General features: G+C 41.2%; 1 protein-coding gene across 6 annotated transcripts in view; it reads left to right on the plus strand.

Moving 5' to 3' along the window:
- The window catches only part of esrrga (estrogen-related receptor gamma a), a 126,090-nt gene that overhangs the window by 81,709 nt on the left and 18,634 nt on the right, over window positions 1-25,747 (plus strand). For 4 of the 6 annotated variants that reach the window (XM_037758483.1, XM_037758528.1, XM_037758494.1 and 1 more), the window contains 2 exons: window positions 7,991-8,101; window positions 11,327-11,509. In XM_037758483.1, the coding sequence (XP_037614411.1) occupies window positions 7,991-8,101; window positions 11,327-11,509 (294 nt within the window). The remainder of the gene's footprint in view (window positions 1-7,990; window positions 8,102-11,326; window positions 11,510-25,747) is intronic. The other 2 variants (XM_037758510.1, XM_037758518.1) reach the window with 1 other exon arrangement.

Raw genomic sequence — 25,747 nt, forward strand, 5'->3', positions numbered from 1 at the left:
ATTGTTAATCTGCCTGGTTAAACATTTTATCACTCTCAACTAACAATCCTTTGCACACACACACAACATTTAAGAACATTGCCGACTGTGTTTCATGCCGCCCTTCCGGGTGTACGCACCGTTGCAGCAGAATTGCATAGACGATAATGGTAAGTGGCTAGATCAGTTAGCATCAGGGCTAACTGCGGTTGTCAGGGGTTAGCTCACGGGAGAAAGGTGAAGATAAAGTGGTAAGGGTGGAGCGGGAGTGGGGTGGAGGACATGGAGTAGAGTGTGTGTTTGCATGTGTGTGTGTGTAGATGCTGTAGTTTACCCCTTAGGGCAAGATCTGCCTCAATTTAGCTTTGTCGCCGTGGGAGACAGAGAGGGTGAGATGAAGAGCAAGAGCAAGCGAGGCAGCAAGGAGGTGTATATGTGTGTGTGACGGAAAGAGAGGGGAGAACAAGAGGCCAGAGGGTCAGTAAACCAACTCAGAGTGGAGCCTTTTCTATACATGTTCTCTTAAACACACACATGATCATGTGAATACACACACATTCCTGTCTGTGTGGAGTATTAAGGAGAGGAGTAGGGGTAAACTGAAGTAAGGAACGAACACGGGGCACCCACCCACCAGTATGTAGCAGCTAATTTCTGGAGCAAGGCAATTAAAAGGCCTGACTATATTATGAGAACTTCCCCTCTGGCAATGGCTGTCTGTCCATTTTTAATGAGGTCATAATGATGCGTCAGCTGAAGACCGAAAGGTCACAGGGGCGGGGCTTCAATCTGCCTAGAGAGGAGGGGGTGCGGTGAGAGAAAAGGGGCATTATTGCAGGTAAAAGATTTGATAAAAAATAATGTGACAGGAGAAGGTTGAAATTTTTAACAAATTAATGCTTACCTCAGAAAAATCATTTTAATTTAATTTAATTTATTTGACAAGTTAAAAAACAAACATAATAACGCCGTAGCTGTCACAGTTATTCCTGTTTGTACACAACTGGCAAGGCGAGACAGACATAATGCATTCAAATTCAGCAGTAATGTGTACAATTGTCATGAACAGAATACAAAACACAGATCAGACATTTGAACATGAAAGGCTTTGGCAGCGGCACACAGACCAGCAGCCAGCAGTATTCAGTATGCCTGTACATTGTACATATGGTCATATTGACAGATTTGCTCCCTTACAACGTAGCAGCTTTGATGATGGCACGTCTGATGAATCGTGGTTAAACAGACAGAATGTGTTGAATCCCAAACCAAAGCCCCCATCTCTACAGTATATTGCCGTAAACGGCCAGCTGGATTCAGATGGTAGACTACTGGAGAGACAAGTCCACGGACTGCAAATATAAACCTTGGCACACTGCCCCACACATGCACACACACACACACACGCTAACGGCTCGTGCCAACTTTGGCCGTGCTCCCCACGGCCTCTAAGACCTAATGAGTGAGATCGGGTGGAAGGCCCCAGTCTGTGTGAGTGTTGGCGTGTGTGTTTGGTGTGTATATACAGCTGGCAGCGTGCGTCATAACTCTCTTCATAGTTGAACAGTCCTGACCGCTGCTATCCAATCTCATCGCCGCACACGCACGCAGTCATACACACCACAATCGAGACGACTGGCCGACACATGTTCGCATACAAACCACACAAAGACAATTTGTCTCACATAAAAAGACACATTTCCTGGAAGATCTTAGTGATTAAAATAAGAGAAGATGAAATGGTGAGGAAAACACAGTTTGTGGGTCAATAGATGATTGGTAAATGAATGCTGCAGGAGGAGAATACAAGAAGAAGGGAGGAAAGACGGAAAGTAGGAGGAGAGAGCGAGTGATGGGGAGAGAGGAGGAGACAAGAGGAGAGGACGGGGAAACAGAGGAGGGGAGCGCCAGACAACTGGTGGCGTCTGGTGTTCCCCCATGGGAAACTTGTAGCTAAATCTGGCCCTGTAGCGTCTGTCCTGAGTGAGTGTGTGTGTGTGTGTGTGACTGGCATCTGGTTGCATCCCAGCTAGAAAGGAGCGATAATGGAAATACTGTGACGGGAGATCTGCCTAAGTGGTTCGCTCTCTCTTTCATATACACTTTCTTTGTGTTTGTCTTGAGAGGAGAGGAGATGCGGCAGGAAGACTGTTTGGGAAAAGCAATTTATTCATCAGAAGAAGACTTCAACAAAATGTAGCTGTTGTTTTCAGTTGTGTTTGACAGCTCTCGACAGCAATGCTTTCCTCAAACTCTCACACAAATCCCACAAAAAATGTCACAAATATATTAGAAACGAAGACTTCTGATTGTTTTAAAAATATATATATATATTTTACAGCTGTCAAAGTTAACACAATAATGCGTCAAATTTGTTTAGACGCCACTAATTTCTTTAACACATTAACGCAGCTTGCAATTTTTAGGTTGTAGTGGACTCACTTTTAAAGCTAGAGTGATGATCCTGGTATCCTATGAAACTAGAAAAACCTAAGGAATCCATTGGTCCAACCATGTCGTAGTAGCTTATCGCAAAGGAGGTTAAATAACGCTCCAAACATACGCTCAATTTTAGAGAGGAAAAACTGTCTTGGCCATTTTTAAAGGGGTCCCTTAACCTCTGACTTTAAGATATGTGAATGAAAATGGGTTCTATGGGTACCCACGAGTCTCCTCTTTACAGACATGCCCACTTTATGATAACACATGCAGTTTGGGGAAGTCATAGTCAAGTCAGCACACTGACACACTGACAGCTGTTGTTGCCTGTTGGGCTTGAGTTTGCCAAGTTATGATTTGAGCATATTTTTATGCTAAATGCAGTACCTGTGAGGGTTTCTGGACAATATCTGTCATTGTTCTGTGTTGTTAATTGATTTACAGTAATAAATATATACATAAATTTGCATAAGCCAGCATATTTAAGAGTATTAAATACTTGACAAATCTCCCTTTAAGGTACATTTTGAACAAATAAAAAATGTACGATTAATCACGATATACTATGGACAATCACGCGATTAATCGTGATTAAATATTTTAATCGATTAAGCCCTAATATATTTTTAAGAATTTATTATTACTGAGCAAGTTGTTTTTTGTTCAGGTGTCAGCTAATGATGCTAATATTTAATTTTCAAAAATCTAGGAAAATAAAGTGTAGCCTCAAGCGTAAAATAAATACAATTCCCTCATCTCAGAAAATTTGGATGCACAGTAGTTGTATAAATATATCATTGTATTTTACGAAGACAGCCTTATAAGAAAAAGGGGCATTAATGTGGAAAAGGCAACATTTTGTAGACCTCACATGGTCTCACACACATGCCCACATTCACACACAAACACACACACACATATTCACACACCAGTGACAGCCACCTGCCCGCTGCCTCAGGCAGTGCTGTTCTGATCTGTTCTGGTCTAAACAAACGTCACCGCATGACACTACACACACTTTCCTCTTAACCTCCCCTCCACCCCTTTCTCATGCTCTCTTTATTTTTTCTTTCTTTCTTTAAGATCTCTTGGGTCAATTTTTATAAGAATTTGAGCATAAAAAAACCTTCACCGACATGAAACAACACAGTATTCTTGACTCTGAACCAACCAGTACATCCATATTCTGTTGTTCCTTTAGCTATATATGCACATATGTTGTGTGTTTCTTCTTCCTCACATGCAGACGATTCATAGACACAGACTCACACACATTTAGATTTAAATGGGTCTGTTGTCTTACCCAATCGACTCGCCCATCAGTTGTTAAACCCACATAGGAAAACCCTTTATGTTATTACATCAACACTGCGGTTTCACACACACTATCACAAACACACACACACACACAGAAACATAAGGTGATAACCTGGTCTAAGGTGGAAGAGAGACTTCAACCCTGTTACAACTTCAATTACCATAAAACTACTCTCTCTCCCTCTCCTCGTCTCTGCCTCTTTAAATGCTCCTTTCCTCTTGTGTTTTTTGTCGTCCTTCTTTCTCTTTGCTGTGATCAACAGAAATCAATCATTTTATTTGTCTTCCACTTCATCCCTCGCTCCTGTTCTCGCCCTCTTTCATCCTCTCATTCTCTTATCATATCATTGACCATCTGAAATCAATCCATTTTGTGTCTTCCTCTCGTCCTCCCTCTCTTCCTCTCTCTCTCTTCTACCTTTCTCTTTCCATGCTTGCCGGTTCTCTCTTCAAAAGCACTTAGGTGTCAAAGGCATTTCACTCGCAATCCCTCAACTGTTCAAACACACACACACACACGTGCGCTGACACAGAGTCAGCGCCAGTGCAGTGTAAAATCTATGCTGATGTGATCAGTGCAGCTCGTGCTATTGACAGACAGCAATATTCCCACGATAGGAAAGATTCACCTTCATCACTGTCACTGTGTGTGTGTGTGTGTGTGAGTGTGTGTGCAAAGAGTGTGTGTAGGGCGTATGACAAAAGTGGTACGAAATGTATGCATGAAAACAGGTATGTAAAATAGGTATTATTAATTACATGGCATCAAATACAGTGAACGCACACTATGATGGGGTGTTAATTGTGATATTTGTTTCAGTGTGAGTGTGTAGAAGCAGGAGCAGTAGACTGAGTAGAGGTGTACTGTTAGTTGACATAATAATTAAAGCATATAATTAAGGCGTATAACCTCTGTGGATTTCGTCTTTTCTTTCCCTTTCTCTCATTATTCTGTTCCTATCTCATTTCCTTTTATTAGCCCTCACTTCATCCCTCCTTTTCTCTCGTTCTCCTTTTGTTTACTAGCCCATCCATTACTTACCCCTCCCCATCTCCTCTTATTTCACAACCTGTGCTCTACTCCTCTTCGCCCTTCTCTTCTCTTTTTTCTACACTTTCTTTTATCATAATCGTCCATTAATGCTTTTTATCATTTTTTATCTGAATTTTATTTCTGTTCTGTCTCCTTTTTATTCCATTTCTTACCCATTCCCTGTTCAATTATTCTGTTCGTCACTTTTCGTTTTCCTCTTTATATTTTTTATTTTTTCCCATCCTTACATTTCTTCTCCCCTGACCCTTTTCCTCTCCTCTCCTCTCCTCTCCTCTCCTCTCCTCTCCTCTCCTCTCCTCTCCTCTCCTCCCCTCTCCTCACTCCTTCCCTCCTCTCCTCTCTTGCCCATTCTTTATGACTTGAAGGCTCATTTGTTAAGAGGAGGTAGAGCACTCTCGCTCTCCTCCTTGCCTCCTCCTGTCTCCTTTTTTGTGGGCTTTGGAAATATAATTTTCAATTTTTAATTTGATTCATTTAGATTTGATCATTAATCAGTGCTGAGAGAGAGTTAATTTGGTGGAAAATAGATGAGGTAGTTAGAGAGGGCTCTTTATAAAGTGAGCCAGCACAGCACTGGGTCTTTTAGGTGTAAAGGAAAGAGAAAGTGAAAAATTGAGAGTCTGAATGTCCATGAGTGTGTGTGTGATGAAAAGGGGGAAAAGTGTGCGTCCAATAGACAGTAATATGAGAAAAAGTATGTTTAGATTGACTACATTCATTTTTGTGTAAATTTAGAGTAAATAAGACTGTCGCTGAGAGGGCTGTCGGCAACTACCAATCTCAATGTTGTACTTTACACTGAAGATCAGGTGAATTACTGTATGACACAAATGCAAAATGCTACCCCCGAACAAGGAGGGCAGTAGCTAACAACAAGGAAGCGACATTAGTTGTCAGAAGTGACTCAAAGTAGGTACGTGGCAGGAGGTGTAGGTGTATCAGAAAGATGCACAAGTGATGCTACAGTACAGACATGGGAAACAGATATCTGCCCAAAAATGCATTTTGATACCTGCATCAATTAATGAATTAATTTATCGCTGGATTTAATTTGAATTTGTGTTTTTAATATATGTTACCATATTACTGAGACATACTATTGATTTAAGCTCTTCTTCAAATATTTTGCGTCATTTTAGGCTTTTTGTATGTCATTGGTACGCCACGCAACAAAACTTGGTAACGTCCGAAGATAGGTTTAGGCAACAAAACCAGTTGGTTAGGTTTAGGAAAAACGTCATGGTTGGGCTTTAAATTAGTACATAGACTAGTACAATACGTACGGAAACAACGTCACATAAGTACAGAAAAACACGTCACGAACGTAACTTATAAAACAAAACACCGTTCTCGAACACCGGCCTCCTGGTTAAAAGTCCGATGTTTGTTGGACCCATCCACCTCCCGACCTGCTTGCCTGTTCATTATCACTTTTTATTCTACGTAGCTATCTCTGAGCCTAGCATATTTACGCGAGTATGTTTACATTGCTGTCAGTATAGACTACATTGCGTACAAATGACACGGCAAAAGCCAAAGAGGCGTTCTTTTTGCACGCTAAATGCCTTGCTCACTATCTTGTCATTCATACGCCTTTTCGTGCGATTGGGCTGCCTTATTCGTCCTCCCCGTCCAAACATCCACCTTCTCCCTTGCTTCCGGCGTCCTCTACCTCCACTCTAATACTCTGCTTTTTCTCCGTCTCCCTCTCCTCCTCTGACCAACCACTGACCCAGGAAGTGACTGAGCAAGCTGCTTGTCGGGGCTTACCCAAACACAACACGGGGGTGTGGGTTAGAGAAACGTAGACGTTGTGTGAATGTGTGTGTGGGAGAGAGAAAGCAGAGAGTTGGTGTGTGAGTGGGTTTGTACCCCCCGGTGTTAAGAGTTTCTTGACCGTTTGCTGACACTGTCCCCCCCACTGTACCTGGACTGTCAGCCCTTCTGTCTACCTATTTTCGTCTCACACACACACACACAGATGCATGTCATGTTCAGTTCACTGCGCTGACTCCTGCCTGGGCCAGTTAGAGCTTTCTAAATGACTAAATTTCCATAAAACAAATGTGTACACTCACGTCACTGTGAGACGGTTTGAATATAAGCGGCCACCAGAATGTGCACATGTACGAAACACAAATAAAACATGGAAACACATGCGCTTACAAATGCCGACGAATGCACAAACATGCTCCCTGACATCTTTTTTTCTTAGCTGCCAATAGGATGTCTTTCTGTTAAATCTCTTAGGTGTGTTGTCTTGGTCATGGTCAGCACATTTTTCAGAGGATTTAAATCTGTGTGTGTTAGCAAATCTCTCTCTTGCTTCCTCACTCGTTTTGCCCCATCCTCTTTCTCTTTTTCTCTCTCTGTCTGTACATTTAAATCCTTACTGTTTTAAATGCATCAGAAAACCTTTCAACTCAGTGGTGCTGTTAAAGCACTGTACAGGAATCATGAGATTGTTTTCTGTGTTTAATATTAGGATAACTTTATTTTCCCTAGACCGTCTGTTGATGAAGTGTCTGTTGATGGTGTTCTTCTCCGTTGAGCCTCATTTTATTTCTGAATGGTATAAACAAAAAAACAGCGTAGGGTTCGATTGGAAACATTTGACAGCCCTTTCAGATTCCTCTCCTCTCCCCTCCGCTCCTCCTCCAGGGTACATGACACCTCTGTCTTCCTTATCCATCTTTAAGTGGTAACCACGGTAACATCCAATCCCCTGAGAGATAGGCCTAATTAAATTAGGACTCCTTTGTGTCAATTAATTAACGAGACTGAGAGAGAGAGAGACAGAGATTGGGCAAGAGACAGGAAAAGAGAAAGTCAGAAAGCCAAAGAGACAACATGAGAGCGCGAGAGAGAGAGGACTTTCACTCAAATGGTGTCTCTATAAATTAGTCTTGTTGTAGAATAAAAGAGGCAAGCGAGTTCTGCAAGCTTGACAATAACATAAAAGTGCCTAGATGCATAACAGACACACACACATGTAAGCACCGCAGAAACAGCACAGCTATCACCACTTCACTCCCAGACGTCATTATGTAATCTTCTTCCAGTCCTCACGTTTTCATCTCATTTCCACTCTCTCTCTTTTTATATTCTATTTATTTATGTTTCTTGTCTTCTTGTTAAGTAGTCAAAAGTCTCAGTGTCATGCACAGTGTATTGATACACTTCCTCTGTCATCTCTTACAGGTGTTCGTCTGGACAGGGTTCGTGGTGGGAGACAGAAGTATAAACGCCGGATAGATGCGGACAACAGTCCATACCTGAACCCACAGCTGGCTCTGCCTCCCAAGAAGCCATGTAAGAACACACACAAACTCTGACCACTAACAGTATATGTAATAACCCTTTTCTCTCCGAGGTCCAGCAGTGATTCTCAGGGACAGAAATGTGCATACTGTCCTCTGTTCACAGTAACTCATACTCAAATTGACATTTGTGCTACAGTGACAACAGCATCAGACATAGTGTGCAAAGGGAACAATGAAAGACATGCGATGGACAGTGCACAAGGAAAATCCTTCCTAGAAATATATAGAAAACATTCACATATTGTGCAGGAAGTGTTCATGTAATAGGCAGGAGTCGTTGTTCAGAGATCAGAAGTACAAGGAAGTGCCTCTCCATCAGTCCGTATCCTAATGGAGACAGTTGGACAGTAAAAAAAACATTTAAACACACACACACACACACACACATAAATAGACATCGGGTAGTGAGAAGCCCATCTGTTTGGGACCAAGTTTATCTCCCTGTCTCTACTGCTACCAGTTTGGGGTCATAACATTTTATATGTGCAATATTTCACTATAAAGGTATTCGTTTAGCTCCGGCTGGATTGGCTGCGTTTTTTTAAAGAATAAAAACCATCACCAAAGCCTGATGATTGAAAAATTAACAAGGAAGAGAGGGACAGAGAGACAGGTGGAGACAGAGAGAGACTGAGCCTAAATGAGGCGGTTTCTCAGAGAGAGAGAGAGAGAGAGAGAGAGAAGAGGGAGAGGAAGGTAGGGGGAACAGCCAGAACCCTAATCCGGATTAAATCCAATCTGGCAACCACATCAAACTAGAGTTAGCTCTTTAGCTAAGCGTCTGCTCGCACACATGACACACGCACACACACACACACAGACACAGACACACACACACACACATACAGTTCAGATTGAGCAGTGTTTAGCAGCTTGGTCCCCAAAGCCCATTTTGCTTAAAGCTGGAGCATATTCTGCTTTAGGCCAATATGCTGAATGGCTGCACGACAGCTTACCGGGACTTCTGCACTACTAATCATTGAAATGATGGGATAATATGAGTGTGTGTACACTACGTGTGTGTGTTTATAATGTATGTGTTTGCATACACAGACAGAGCATGTGTGTGTTCCAGCTAACTGAATGTCTTCACTGGAGGGCTATAGACCCGTATTCCTTAAACAGGTTTAGTTATATTTAACCCTTTTAGTCCTGTTATTGTGTTTACAAGCGTTTGTCACATTTTGGCAGAGAGTTTCAACATATTGTCCCTTAATATATGTATGAAAACAAAAGCCATAGCGTTGATATAGACTCCCTGGGTCTCTCTTGTTCTTTTTCTCTCACACACAGTCAATACACACCAAAAAAAAAAAATCTTTCTGTCCCTCTGTCTCTCTCTCAGATACACGCACATGCAGCCTATCTATCTGTAGCCCAATCCCTAGCCTCAGCGTCCCCATTGATTGTGCGAGAACAGAACAATAGCCCAGGGTTTGGAAATGGGCTTCCATTGATTCTAATTAGGGAAACATTAAATAAGATTTACCCACAGATACTGCAGTGTGACTGGGATTGGTTTGGCTCAAACGACCCTGGAGCCGGAGCTAGAGGGAAGAGGATGGAAAGAATATATCTATGTACAAGTGTATGTGTGTGTGTGTAACAGAATTGGGGGTGGAGAGCGTTAGATCAATACACAACTCATCCCCCCAACTCTGTTTCACTCTCTCTTGCTGTTTATCTCTATCTAGCTGTCGCTCTCTCGACTCTTCCTGTCTGTCTTTTACAATCTGTCCACGGCTCTATTTCTACCTGTCTGTCTTCTCCCATTTTTTTTTCTTTACTTATCTCCCTCTCTCTCTTTTTTCTATCTATCCCTCGCTCCTCTCTTGCTCTTCTATCCTCTGTTATTATTCCCATGCTTGATTAGTCAGTGGATTAATTTGGAAGCAGGGTATCAGTCTGTTACTAATGGGCCATAGAGATCTCATCACCACATGTCACCATTACCAGCTGAGCTGTTTGGCTTTCAGTATTATCTTTCCCTTCTGTATGTATCAGCGAAGCTTCTTAAGGCAGCGATACAACGTTTTAAGCAACCTGAATCACCAGCAGTAATCGCCTTTAATCACACCTTGAAGCATCTCCTAAACTGGAAATAATTTTTTTATCTTTTATCATCTTTACTCCTGCCAAATTACTAGAATCAAATCAATTATCTATTGCTTGATTGTTGTAAAATTCCACAGGACGTTACAAGGCAAGATGATGCTTGACTACGAGTCAAGCATCATCTTATTTGATCTTGTTTCCATCACATATTTTGATATAGAATGGCATAAAAACTGTCACCTGTGCACTTTAAACAAACAAACTATATTTAGGGTTGGGCAATATATCGATATTGTATCGATATCGTGATATGAGACTAGATATTGTCTCAGATTTTGGATATCGTAAAGTGGCATGAGTGTTGTCTTTTCCTGGTTTAAATGGCTGTAGGACAGTAAAGTGGTGTAATTTTCTGAACTTACCAGACTGTTCTAGCTGTTCTATTATTTGCCTTTACCCACTTAGTCATTATATCCACATTTCTAATTATTATTCATCAAAAATATCATTGTGTAAATATTTTGCGAAAGCACAAATAGTCCACACTAAAATATCGTCACAATATCTATACCGAGGTGTTTGGTCAAAAATGTTGTGATTTTCTTTTTTTCTCCATATCGCCTAGTCCTAACTATATTATACTATATTATATTCTGTATACAATATAATTATACTGTATTAATGGCAGAAATGGACTTTTACACTTACAAGTAAGTGTGTTGTTTGGCAATTTTAAAGGTTTAATTACATTTCAAGATTTTGAGAGTGCCAAACAAGTTTAACATTCTTCCATTTGTACATATTCATATATATATATATATATATAATGTATTAAATGCTGTATATGTAATATCTAACATCATGATTTGTGTGCTGTACATTATGGAGAATGCTGAAAAGTATTAAGTGTTGATTTGATGCAACCTGTCTCTGTTTCTTCCTCCTAGTCTAATGATCACATCAGCTAAATATTTTGCTACATGTGGAAATACCTTTAGACGTATATGTGTTATCTAGCAAACTGTGTTATAAGGGACTTTGCATATGACCTTTCACATTTTTGCACCGGATTGGTGTGGAACAGCTTGCAGCCTAATGCGGCAAACATTCACCATCTCTCTGTCTCTGTGTCTTTCTCCTTGTCTGGTGGTCATGTCAGTTGCCTTTGGCTGCCTTGCAGATAACAAAATCGTCTCTCACCTGCTGGTGGCCGAGCCAGAGAAGATTTACGCCATGCCTGACCCAACAGTACCAGACAGCGACATCAAGGCCCTGACTACGCTGTGTGACCTGGCGGACAGAGAGCTGGTGGTCAACATCGGCTGGGCCAAACATATCCCAGGTAGGGGGGAAAAAAAAACTGCTGAACTCTGACTTTCACTCTGAACCTAACCTGACTCCATGTTGTGACAGGATCATACACACACACGTCCATAAATACATTTTTTTTTTTTCAATTCCAGAGTATAGGAGATCTCATACACACACCCACGCACATGTACAGGATAGTCACGCATGCTGTGTGAATTGGCAGAGCACAAGGTCGGAATCAGCTGCTCCAGATGCAGTTCAGACACACGCACATGCACACAAGTACACCTAATGCTAAGGCGTGACCTTTCACCCTAATCCTTGCACTCAGACAGCCTGAACTGTTGACTCCTCCAACTGACTAACCAAATGCCCTCACCGGCATCACACCTTCTCACACACACTGAAATTCTGACCTTTTGAACCAAACAGTCCAATCCCCTTACATTCATACATGTGTGTGTGTGTATGTGTGTGTTTGTGAGTCACTGCACCATATATTTATGACAAAGCCCTTTGAAACCACAGCTTTACCCTACTGGTGAACTATATACATTATGTGCTGGTATATAGAGTGCTCCAGGGATAACGTATTTTTGTAGGCCAACCAGGAAGTTATCATCGCCCTGGTTACCTCAACAAAAAGACAATGGGATTTTTAATCTCCATAAAAGAACACCACTTTTATGATTTTTAAGAGTAAATGCAATCACCAGAAGTAAAACGCTAACGTTAGGCTATAAATAAACTATCTCACGGTTACACGAATGTGAGTATACACAACCAGGCTGTAAAGATGGATGAGTTGATGTGATGATGTTTAGTAGTCTCATTTAGCCACTTGTTAGCAACCACGTTTTTAAAAACACGTAAAAGCTTTAAAATTCACAATTATGATATTTACTGGCATATTTTATGTCGTAGAACAAAACGTTAAAGTCTCTTACGCTTGTGTTAACCACAGACCTTATTTCAGGCATCTAACTAAAAACATTGACTTCGAGACGAGGGAACTGGAAGTGTTACAATGCTAACTCATTTCCAGATTTTAGGACTCATTCCTCTATTAAAATTCACGGTCACAAAAATTGTCATACAAATACACAACAATAATAATATGAGTAAATATATGTCTCCACCTGTGGCTGTTAGAACTTTGCATGATGTATAAAACAATGAAAATGTCCCATTCTAATGTTAAAGCAGTGACTATTCTTTGATATATACTGTAGAAGGTAATGTCTGTTTTAGCCTATAGCGTATATGTGTCACTCTACAGGTCCATCACTAAAACAGAAACATCTAATCTAATTGAAATAAGCAGTATAAGTATACACAAATGAGCTAAAAGCTGAGTAAGTAAGAAAACAAAAGAGAGGAAAAGAGCAAGACTGATGACGACAAAATGCATCTGGCCGTGGAGGCTAAAAAAGAAGAGGAAGACAGGAAGCGAGACGTATGAGATTAAAACCATAATCTGGTTTTGGTTTTAGTGAGGGAGCCTGCTGTGACAGCAGAGAGGAGGGAAGAGCGGTGTCTCAGATTAACACAGATTAGCACAAAGATTAGTCCCATTGTCGACTGGAAATATGGTTATAGAATAGAGTAGAATAGAATTACCCCCTGTTGCCACTGCTCAAACAGTATAGGGGGTTGTGAGAGTATAGGGGGAAGCACCAGATTAGAGGCATAAATACCACTCAGTCATGCTGCGTAAATCTATAACAATAAAGTCAATGGCGTTGGATAACAGGGACTCCAAATAATATGTATTATATTTTATCAATAAATGTGGAAATAACGGAGAGAAAGAGAGAAAAAGAGATGGAGGGAGAGAAAGAGAGATGGGGATATACATTGCTTCTTGTTAGTGTATTGATCTATGTGCTGCTATATGGACAGTAAGCAGACATATATATTGATCCATATACCAAGTATAGCCCTTTGAATATTTATCTTTCTTTCTCAAAACAACATATAACCTCATTCCAATACTGTCTCATTTCCTGTAATCGCCGTTTTACTCTTTTAGGCTTTCTCTTTTAATCCATTTATCTCTCTCTAAATACCTCTGGGATGCCCCTACTGTATATATATATAACATACATACGCGGAAAGAACTCACAGGCACACACAGATGTACACACTAATGTACACATGATGTATATTTAATGTATTGTATTGCATCGGGCTTGCCTTTTCCTTTGCTCACTACTTTTACAAGTGAGTGGACTGAGTTAGCCGGGTTATGTGCTGGGCTGAGTGTGCGTGCACGTGTGTGTGTGTGTGTGTGTGTGTGTGTGTGTGTGTGTGTGTGTGTGTGTGTGTGTGCGTGTGCGTGCACATGTGTGTGTAGTTTTCTGGGTGGAGGGAGCGGAGCGCAACGATTGCTTGGCGGTGGAGAGAAGATGGCGTGATTAGATGAACGAGAAAGGCAATCCACTGCTCACAGAGAAAGATAGAACTCTTCATCTTCCAAGTGTGTGTGCATGTGTGTGTGTGTGCATGTGTGTGTGTGCATGTGTGTGTGTGTGTGTGTGTGTGTGTGTGAACACCTTATGAAATCCTCATTGTTTACAACACTGTTCTACTCTCACACACACACACACTCATACAGTACATACACATAAAGTGATCTACTGTTCACTCCAGGTGGAAAGGATTGTCAGAAAGAAATACGCCTCCTCAACGTTCTTTATCAGACTCCTACACACACACACACACACACGCACACATGCACACACACACACACACACACAAGGCAAACAATAAAGAGTCTACAATGACTTAAGTCTTGAATAGAATAGAATAGACCTGTTAACCTTTTTGCAGCCGTCTTGTTTCACATCTTGTCAAGTGTGCGAGTGTGTGTGCAGGGTGCACATGTGAACACACACATGCACACGTCTCCGCTCGCCATGGTACAGTAATTTTTTTAATCAAATAGATGGAGAGAGACAGAGAAACAAAGAGGAAAAAAGACAGAGGCAGAGAGAGGAGAGGTGAAGCCAATTTATGCTTCATGATATGGCTGCGCAGCGCTGCACACACACACGCATACGCACACACAGGCTGCTAACAGTGGTAACAACGTGTCAAGGCGAGCGCCAGGCAGCTAATTTGAAGTCATTAGATGTCTGCCGTACTGGCAACAATTTGTTACGCTCACACACGCGCAAACACACACACAAAAACACGTCGCATGCACACACTGAGTTAAGAGCCGTCTGCGGATAGCGAGGAGGCTAAATTGTAAACTAATTTAAACATCACTCAGCGTTAGAGAGGCTGCCTGCAAGACAGGCCCCCGGATAACAAGGCTAGGGTACGCGTGTGTGTGTGTGTCTGTGTGTGTGTGTGTGTGTGTTGCTAGTCATGTTTGACACACAGACTCGCCCAACCTTAGAGACTTGTGACAACACACACACACACATATCTCTTTGATTGGTTCTTTTATTCTAAAGCTTTGTGTGCATGTGTGTGTGCACGCTCATTTCCATATTGATATGGCCTATATGCAAACATTTGATATGTCATTAGGAGAGGAAAATGAGGTTTCGGACCCAGTGTGTGTCTCCTGTTATCCCACAAGGAATGGGACACTGTCACACACGTGTGCACCTCACACATGCATATGTGTGTGTCAAAGACAGAGATGAAATGCATGCTAAACACAGAGAAGAAGTCTTTTTGCTGATTCAAACTGTGGCCCCGCACATGTTCACACATTTGGGCGATACAGTAAGTATATTAGCGGTGTACTGTCACTCTCAGGAACCTGTGTGTATGTGGAAATATTGTAGGAGTTATTACTCAGAGGGCGTGAAAGGCTTTGGCGTCCAATAATATGGATTAGTAAAGAGGGAGATCTCATTTTAATAGCTCTCATAGCCACAACTCCAGTTGCATATTAGGCTGCATGTCATAGTCGTTTGTGTGTGTTGAAGGAGGAATGAGGAGCAGTCAGGTGAGAGGAGGAGGCAAATATTTAAACAGGAGCGAATGAGAGAGTGAATTAAAAGAAAGAAAGGCCATTCAAAATGAGCCATTTATCTGTCTGTAGAATTAGTCTTTTCATCCTCTCTTTTCTGTTCTCTTACTCCCTCATCCTCCCTCTCTCTCTCTCTCTCTCCATAATAACTAAATGACTACCGGGCAGTCATGCCAGCAGCTCTTATCTAGACTCGTGGACACAAAAGAGAAAGACAGACAGGCGAGCACTTGACTTGACGAAAGAGCAAGGAACGAACAAATGAATGAATCAACGAACGAGAGCCAGAACCTATAACACAGTCTATTTTACCAGAACCAGGGGCCTTGCCATTAGGGTTTTTTTTTTTTTTACAACCCCTTCCCCCATTCTTTCTTTATTCAAGGAAGAAATTGCTCTCGGGCTGCCCCCCACTTCCCCTCTGCTATTCTCTGGCTTCCCTATCTCCTCTTACTTGCTCTTTCTTTTCTTACAGTCTTTCTTTCGCTCCCTTTTCAATTTTGACACTCAGGATAAGCGGTCTATGTGTCGGCAGTAACGCAGTATGATTGAGCTGTAAAAAACGGGGGGAGGGAGGTGGAGGAGGGGTTGCTGTCTGTCTATTCATTTAATCGGCCTTTATGGAGATATGGGAGAAGGGGTTTGGGTGGTTGTGGTGGTGACGAGGGAAGTCCTCTTGCCTCATGTTCTTCATGCTTCCATCTATCTTTCTGTCTCCTTTAGTCATTTATTGGCCTCTCTTTGTCATTTCTCCTTTCTCTGTCTTCCTCTTACCCCTTGTTTGGATTTGGGGATGAGCATGGGTGTTGAAATACCCCATGCTGATGCTGAAAACATGAATTAGGATTAGGGAGAATGGGTTTGAAATAGGGCTGTCAATCGATTAAAAAATTCAATCATGATTAATCGCACATTTTTTATCCGTTCAAAATGTACATTAAAGGGAGATTTGTCAGGTATTTAATACTCTTATCAACATGAGAAAATATGCTCGCTCTATGCAAATATATGTGTATATTTATCCTTGGAAATCAATTAGTAATACAAAACAATGACAAATATTGTCCAGAAACCCTCACAGGTACTGCATTTAGCATAGAAAATATGATCAAATCATAACATGTTAAACTCAAGCCCAACAGGCAACAACAGCTGTCAGTGTGTCAGTGTAGTGACGTGACTATAGAACCCATTTTCATTCATGTATCTTAAGGTCAGAGGTCAAGGGACCCCTTTGAAAATGGCCATGACAGTTTTTCCTCTCCAAAATGTTGCGTAAGTTTGGAGCGTTATTTAGCCTCCTTCACGACAGGCTAGTAGGACATGGTTGGTACCACTGGATTCCTTAGGTTTCTAGTTTCATATAATGTCTGTATCTTCAGCTTTAAAACTGAGCCCATTACAACCTCCGAAAGATTGATTGTGTTAATGCGTTGAAGAAATGTTCTGGCGCTAAAACAAATTTGCGTTAACGCGTTATTATCACGTTAACTTTCACAGCACTGGTTTGAAATACAACAAACACGGCTGAGGTGAGAGAAGATAAGTGTAGGGAATGGGAAGAGAATGGAAAGCATGGAGGTCACATACATTACTTCAGTATAACCTAGATACTCCCAAAGAGCCTTTAATACAATACTATTCTGACCCGATGGCTAAACATCCCCCACCTCTTCAACCTCCCTCTATCTCTCTCCCTGCTTCTGTCTCTTTCTGGCTCTCCCTCCTTTTCTCCCTCTCTCTGACCTGACCTCCCACCCTCTCTCTCCATGGTATCCTTAACCTCTTCATTATCAAGTCAACCTCATCTCTCAACCCCCTATCTCCTCCCACGCCTCCCGCCTCCCCTCCTCTCTCCCCAGTCTGCCATCGTCACCGTCTCTCTCTTCGGTTCTGTCTGTCTGTACGTCTCTACAGATACAGTGATCCAGCTCTAGATTTTCTATGATCGACCACTCATCGATCAGATCGCTCATTTAAATCTGCCTTCTGTCTAACATCGGTACATCCCAGCATACTCAGTGAGGCAGCCAATGAGCAAAGCCCTCCTTAATCTTTACCTCTGCTGTCTGTGCTCTTTCTCTTTTGGTCATGTTATAGTAAATGGTTTCCACTTAGAGATTTAGTCAACCAGTCTAGCAGTTGGTCATTCAGACTGCCAGACAGTCAGTCAGTCAGTTAGTTAGACAATCAGTCAGTCAAGTAACTGCACAGCCAGTCAATCAGACACCCAGTCAGTCAGCAAATATTGATTAATAGAAGTGTCCTGCTCCTTTTAGCAAATCAAATGTTGAGTCTCAGCAGCCAAGGGGAACCTCCGCACACACACACACACACACACACGTATACACATGGATACACACATCCTCGACTCTGAAAGTGCAGCTCTCTAAATTAACACTGACGCACATTATAACACTTCACAATGAGCTCCAAGAGATGCAGAACAGCACTGTGTGTGCATGAGTGTGCATGAGTGTGTGTGTGTGTGTGTGTGTGTGTGTGTGTGTGTGTGTGTGTGTGTGTGTGTGTGTGGGGGTGTGTTTGTTTGTGTGTGTGTGAGTGCATGTTTAAAAGCCCAGACTAGTGATGATGTCACTCTCTGGCCCTCCTTATGAGTCTGGTGTTGTCGTCAATCAGCAAAGAGGTTGTTGGGCTTTAAATCAGAAGAGAAACATCTCTCCACCACCAGTCACACAAACAAACACACACTTTATTCTTTTCCGATTGTTAAATCATCTTCCAGTCTATCTGTCGTCTGCAATGCAATAAAACGGCTGGTCCAGGTGCACATAAACTCACGCAAACGAATACACGAAAATACACATGGACACACGCACAAGCAGACTTGCCCCCATTCTGTCGGCTAAGGCTAGTTCACCTTGACAGTCACAGCATGCTGGGTGCCTTCTTAACACCCAAACACAACACGCAAACATGCAGTCTATTCACATAGACACATGCATTCAGCACGCAACACAGGGGAAGAGATAAAAAAAAACCTTTACATGGCAGTGTCCAAGCAAGCACATAAGTCTTTACAGGCATAGCATGCAAAGGTGAGAGGTTAAAACAAGGTTTTGAAAAGTTTAGTTATTATATGGTAAATTGAAGAGACATTTCAGAGATATTTGAATGTATTATATGATAAATTATCACTTCTAGTGTAAATTAAAATAGCTTCAAGTTGCCTAATTGTAAGCTCCAATCGTTTTTTAGCCTGGAGCAGATACTGTAGGAAAACAAATAAGAAATGCCAGTTAACATTTTATGTTCAATCAAAGTGTTTTTTTCTTATGCTGATTTAAAAAAAACACATTAATTCACAAGGTTGCTTTAGTCACAAAGTCTTTCCAGTCAGTTCAGGTAAAGAAGATAAGAAACATAACTGACAGCACTCTTTAAAGTGATATAACTGACTCCTCCTTTTCCAGATTCTAATGATATTCATCTCATAAATATGACTTTAATAGGATCTGGTTTAGATTTAGAATTAGATTTAGTTCATTGCTTTGGTCAATTTAGTTTCTTTTGTGCTCCCTATCTTCATGTTTGTGTTTCCAGTCGCTGTTGATTTTCTCTGAGCTCTGTTGGCCGTGTTTGATTTCCATTTCTGCTCATCCCTGAGCTATATAACACATTTACAGGTTGATGTCTTCAAGTGTGTGTGTGTGTGTTTGCTCATGTGTGTGTGTGTGTGTGTTTGTCTGTTTCATTGTTCACATTCGTGCATCAGAGACATCTTATTTTCCAGCGCACCACCACCGCCATGGTTTCCTCTTGCAGCCCATACAGTACAAACAAACACACTCCTGTTTGCAGATGAAAACAAATATTGATGAAATCAAATTAGGAAAAGAATATTTGATATCTGAGCTTAATGTTTGGATTAAGTTGGGCTTTCTTTATTGGATTAAGCCTGTGGGTATTGGAAGCATGTCATCAATATGAGAAAACAGAGGGAGATGAATTATTCTCCCTTTTTTCTGTGCATTGCTTTTCTTCTGTCTTATCTACTTTATTTCACTTTTTCTTTTATCTTTTTGTCCCCATGTTTGTGTCACTCTAGCGTTTGTAGTTAAAATAAGGTTAGATCAGTCTAATGGTTTTAGTTAGTTAAATAAAGAGGATCTGTTTTTGATCCAGGAAACAAGGAGGAATGAGTTAATTTAACAAACTAGAACCCACATTTTGTTATAATTAATATACTGCAACATTCCTCCTACATTACAATTAACATTATATGTAAGCTGTGAAGTGTCTCAGAAATGATGCCTCCCTCTGTGGAATATCTGCATACGATTTAGAAAAGAGAGATAGAAAACAATAATATACGCTTATTGTCTATATGTTGTGATGCTGTTTTTGTGAAAGAAGTTATTTGTGCCAAATTTGATTTGATTTTGATGAAAACACACACACACAAACACACACACACACACACATGCACCTACATATTCAGTCTGTGAGGACACGTTCAGTCTGTGTTGACTCTCCTGTCTGTCCAACACCCCGTGTTTGTTTTGTCATCACAGTGTTGACAGTGTTTCCATGACGATGTGTCTATGATGACACTCAAACACACACACACACACACACACAGCTTTAGGTGTCTGCTTTAAAAACACACATTGTTTTATACACACATTCAACACAAATATTCACACACAAACACACACACTGGTATTACCTCTATCAGGTCACACCTCGGTGGTGACACACACCTTATGCCTTTAGAGTCGAGCAACCTGACACATCATATGGACACACACACACAAGTTGCTTCACACATGGTACCAGCTGTCGCTGTCGCTGTATCCACGTGTGTCACACCATATCAGACCTGAATTCAAAATGAAAAATAAAAAAAACAAAGAAGTCACATGAAGAGTAGTGGCAGCCTATGATAGTGGAGTGCATAAAGAAAATAAGATCACATCACCAACAGTACTTCCACTAATATCAGCACTATTAAGTGAATGAAATACCTTTATATTAAGAATTACACTGATTTTGTGAAGTGGTGCCTGCATGGAAATGTGTTGTTTTTTCTGCTCAGCTTCAGTTTACAGCCTCTGATTAAAAGTAATTTTAATAATTTTGATTCTAATCTCTAAAAAAATATTGTGTCACGAAAGACATTCACTAGATAGATCACCAAGTAAAAGTGAGACAAAAACACAAATATTGAAGTCAGGAGATTTGCGCTCAGCAGCCCATTGCTGTTTTTCTTATTAGTTTGATTACATTAGCAAATCAAATTCATTTGTCTATCAGCCTTTGAGACACAGCCTGCAATCTGAGTACACTGACTAATCTGCATCAAATAATGTCTGTCACACACACACACAAAATACACACCCGGAGAGAAGCCGCATACATAAGCACCACGCACACGAGCATGCATACGCAAACGCATACATCGCAAACGCACCCGCAAACACACAAACGTACACTTCTAAAGTAGCGCTAATACACAGCGAATGTGCACGGATGCACAGACGTGCACAGTTTTATAATATGTGACATCAGACGAGCGGTAACAAATAAATCAGCACACCATCTGAGCCCATCATCATCCAAGTCATCACTAGCAAACAGTCAGCTTTTACTACTTTCAATTTGCTTTTGTGTTTGTGTGTGTGTGTGTGTGTGTGTGTGTGTGTGTGTGTGCCTGAGAAAGAGAGAGACAGAGAGAGAGAGAGATGATGTGATGTGATATGATATGATATGCTGGCGGGGCATAAAGATAGATGATCATAATTACGCACAGGCCAAACTCCATTTCAAATCATCATCATCCTATTCTATCTGTTGGGGCACACATGTCCACACACACACACACACATACACACACACCAAGAGCAATATAAAGAGTTCACACACATACAGGGATTCACACACACGTATCACACACCTATGCATGCAGCAAATCTAGTGGAAGGAGGGACAGGCTTGTCATGGCATCACATTATTTCTGTCGGTTCATGCAAAGTTCACAGACAGGCATGAAATAGTTATTCTCTCTCTCCACATCCTCTCTCTCTCTCTCTCTTTCTACTCATCTATCTACCTTTCCTCACTGTTTCTGTCTCTATCTTCCATTTTCTCCTCTTTATCTCTATATGTTATCTTTCCTTATACGCTCAGTCTCTCTGTTTCTCCTCCTACCATTGTCTTCCTCTCCCTCTCTTACCCTCATCATTGATCCTCACCTCCTTCCCTTCTCTCTCCTCCTTCTTCCCCTTCTTCTTATTGTTTCTTCTCATTCCCCTATCTTCAACTCTCTCTCTCTTGCTTGCTCTCTCTCTCTCTTCCTCTGTCTGTCTCTCTCTCCTTCTCCCATCCTCCACCCATCATTCTTAAATAACAGTCCGCAGGATTCATCCTTTCCATCAGGGAATAAGCAGGTGGGAAAATAGGATTGGAGCGTGCCTGTCACCAGCTGGGGACGACTTATGGTCTGTGCACACAACACACACACAGAGGCAAATTATATATATATATATTATATAGGTATGAACACATGCACACATACACAAGAAAACACCTGCAGATAGGCAACAGTTCGGAACTGCCCCTGTGCCTGTGAGTGGCCCAGCAGGTTTTATTAAATATAACCATTCATCACCATCCATTAGCTTGTTAGTTATTTGTCTACATGTATGTTAAGGTACTCACATCTGGTATACACCTCAAAAAATGCTGGCAATAAATTACACTCTTAGATGGGTGATCTCTTAAGCCTCCATTATACCTTCCAAAATACGGTCGCACAGACATGTGCTGATGTTGAATCGTGACGAGGAAACATTTGGATCTTCTATACTCCATGCGGGTTTCTCCAAACCATCACTGTCAAACCTCCTCAAAGTTCTCAATTTTCTCCACCCATCCGCGTCCGCATAGTTAGAAAAATTTGGTTGTGCAAGGACAGGCGAAAACCTGCTACAAAGAACCCCCACGAAGGGCCGTGTCTGATGGTGATGGTGTGACGTCATGTTGGCCATGCTGACACTTGCGACCCCCACGGATGCGGCAAGGATAAATCGCGATTTATAGAGGTGGCATGATTGCTTATAAAGCCAATGTAAAGATGTGAGTGAGAGCAAACGGACACATTTGTAGACATATTGGCTCTAAGGCAGCGGGAATTGAGACGAAGCTGAGAATAATTTTAAGCAAAATATTTTGCTTATTTAGAGGCTTTATAAATCCACTTTCTCACTGCTCAGAGACGAGAGAAAAAGGGAGAAAAATAACAGAAAGTATCTGTTTTTTTGGTGAGATCGAAGCTGCGTCAAAACTTGAGCTGTTTCATTAACACACATAGCAGACATTTTGACATACTGAGCCACTGCTATATTATTCCATGTGGCATGCCAAACACTTCATATTTGTTTGTTTACGTCCTTTTTTCCGTTCCAATCGAATACGTTTTCCGTCTAATATCTTGTTTCTTTGGTTGGTTTTTCAATAATGTACATTGTTTAATGTGAATGTGTTTGTACACAGCACTTCATCCTTATACAAGTGTGTCACTTCCCACCTGCTGTGTGGCAAAAGGACCATGTCTGTGGTCTCAGTGTGCGCTCACATGCACACACAAAATACACACACACAGCAGTAGTAATGTGTGTATTTTTGTGTCTATTTAATCTTGATGGGATGTTTCATCTGCAGGCTGCTATCACAGCTGGCTGCCTTATTGTCTGGGTCAGACTGATGGGTATGTGTGTGTGTGTGAGTGTGTGTCTGTGTACTTCTCTATGTGTGTTTTCAGTTTGTGTTCACCTATTAGTCTCATGCATAAGTATATACCTACAACAGTGTGTTTGCCTCTCTCTGATATACCTAAACACTATACATGAACAATATGTACATATGCGAGTGTGTGTATTGTGCATGTGTGTGTGCTGTCTATCAAGCCACACACACAGCCCTACCAAACCATTGGCTTGGTTGCTGATGATGACATATGAGTTCCTGGCCTTGGTAATGGCTGTTAAATCTCATAATTACACGCTTCTTTATTGCAATGCATAATGACCCCGCAGCACTATTGGACAATTAATTAAGATTTTCAGCCCAGGCTTTTCAGGCCCAGATGAGGAGGTGGAATGAGGTCTAATGTTCGTGTCTTGGAGCTAGGACATTAAGGCACGACGCTGTAGGAGAGGAGGCTGTCTCTCTCTGTGCGCATTCGTTTTCATCTCTGTCTTTCTTTCAGTCTGTCTCCCGTTCTCTCTGTTCTCTCTCTTTCCTCATCGCTCCATTGTTGAGCCCTTCCTCTCAGTGCTTGTCCTGGATGATGATATTGGCAACCATATCTCTAATCTGTGAATGGTAAATTAATCCCTGTGGAGTTTCTGCAGTCCTCTCTCTATGGAAAGCTACGGGGGATTAGGAAGATAGAATCAACACAGCCTCATAATCTCATATACAGACACCGGGCTTGGACAGGGACCATTGGGTTTTGTTTTAAAGCCACAATCAGCAAGTTTCTATTCGTAAATCAATACCTCTTTTTTTTAATGCAAAATTCTGTTTGAGAGAGTGACAAAATAAATGTAGCTATAAAGAATTTTATGTAATCATCTTTGAAAATATAAACTGCCCAATGGTTTAAATAGCAGGACAGCCCATTAGCTATAGTTGCTTGGACTATGGATTTTATCTTTTCAGGAGAATATGTTATGGCAGGATATTGTTTTGAAAAGGTAATCCACCAAGAGATCAATAGACTTCCACAACCCAATTAATTGAACAAGCTGGGAAAAACGAATTCATCACTAGATAGATAGATAGATAGATAGATAGATAGATAGATAGATAGATAGATAATTCAATGTAAAACCTTTGTTTGATCTTCATCTTCATCTTGACCCAGTTGGCCTTCACATAATATAGGATTGATCAGGTGTTTTGAAGTGGGGTTGTATGAGGTCCTTATCCATAGTAGGTGTATTACTTACAGTAGATAACAGCATCAAGAAACAGACAGGAGTACCGGAACCGGAGTAAAGCAATATAGTGCTGTGGACTGGGATGGCAGAAAAGCATATTTTGCCAATGGCCTGAGATGGACTCGTTCTTTGTATATTTCCGGAAGTCTCTACAGACATGAGGTGACTTTCCCCGGGGTTTGAATTTTGATGTAAGGTCCAATCAGTGTCTTAGTATATTCTTTAATGATGCTTTTGAGTGAGTGGCAAAATGTCATCAAAACAAAACAGTAAGTCCAGCTGTCTTTTACCTAGTCTGATATACTTTTAAACTGTTTAGGCATACAAATATTCACATTACGTACTCTTTATTCTTTTCAACTCAATGTTTTTTGTAGGGCTGACCCGAATGGTTCAAAGCTTTGAAACTTCGACCATTTCCATGGTAATCAACCTCCAATCAGGATTCTAATGCTTTGTTTTTTGTGTGTGTTTTGGATGTAATAATGAAGTATATATCTCAAAATAGCCCATGAAATTAGGAATAATCCCACAACATTATTCATTATTCATATTCAGGATTAATTATTATTAGTTATTCTCAAACGGATATCGCTGTGTGTTATCTGTAGAGGTGTGTGTAGATGTGTTTGTACAGCAGCTGCTGCACTGTCCCGGCACTGAAACGGGGGAGATGGAGACAGACAGACAGAAGAACATGTCAGCCTGCTGCGCTGCAAACCTTCGAATACCTTTGAATATTTCCAACCGAAGCTTTCGAAGCACAAAAATTATATTCCAGACAGCCCTAGTTTTTTGTCTTCTAAAACTGTCTGTCAGCAATGTCTGTGTGTGAGAGAGAGACAGACAGAGAGGGTTGATGTGTAAGCTTCTCAGTTTTGTGTACACATGGTTAATTCCCCTGACAGATTTGTGTGCTCTCTCACACACAGAGAGTGGTCATTCCTGCCTGCATCAGCATTGTATGGAAGGAGGGAGAGACAGGATGTAGAGTTAGAGGATGAGAGGAAGGTGGGATGGATTAAGTGAAAGAGAAAGTAAAAAAGGCAGATGTGACAAATAATGTAGGAAAACAGAAATTGTGTTGAAATTAGTTATTTTACATGGCGGTTATATCACCAAGACATTCTCCAGTAGAGCAGACCATTGTCACTTGAGCAGCACTCTTGACTCTATATAGAGACATGATGGCCCCAGTGGAGCTGGCTGTGGCACATGCCCACACATACACACACACACACTCACCCACACACTCCTTGACACGGCCCTGGCGGAGTTAGAAGTGGGTAATTAAAATGTAAATATTGATATT

Source organism: Sebastes umbrosus, chromosome 2, assembly GCF_015220745.1.
Source record: "Sebastes umbrosus isolate fSebUmb1 chromosome 2, fSebUmb1.pri, whole genome shotgun sequence".
NCBI lineage: Eukaryota > Metazoa > Chordata > Actinopteri > Perciformes > Sebastidae > Sebastes > Sebastes umbrosus.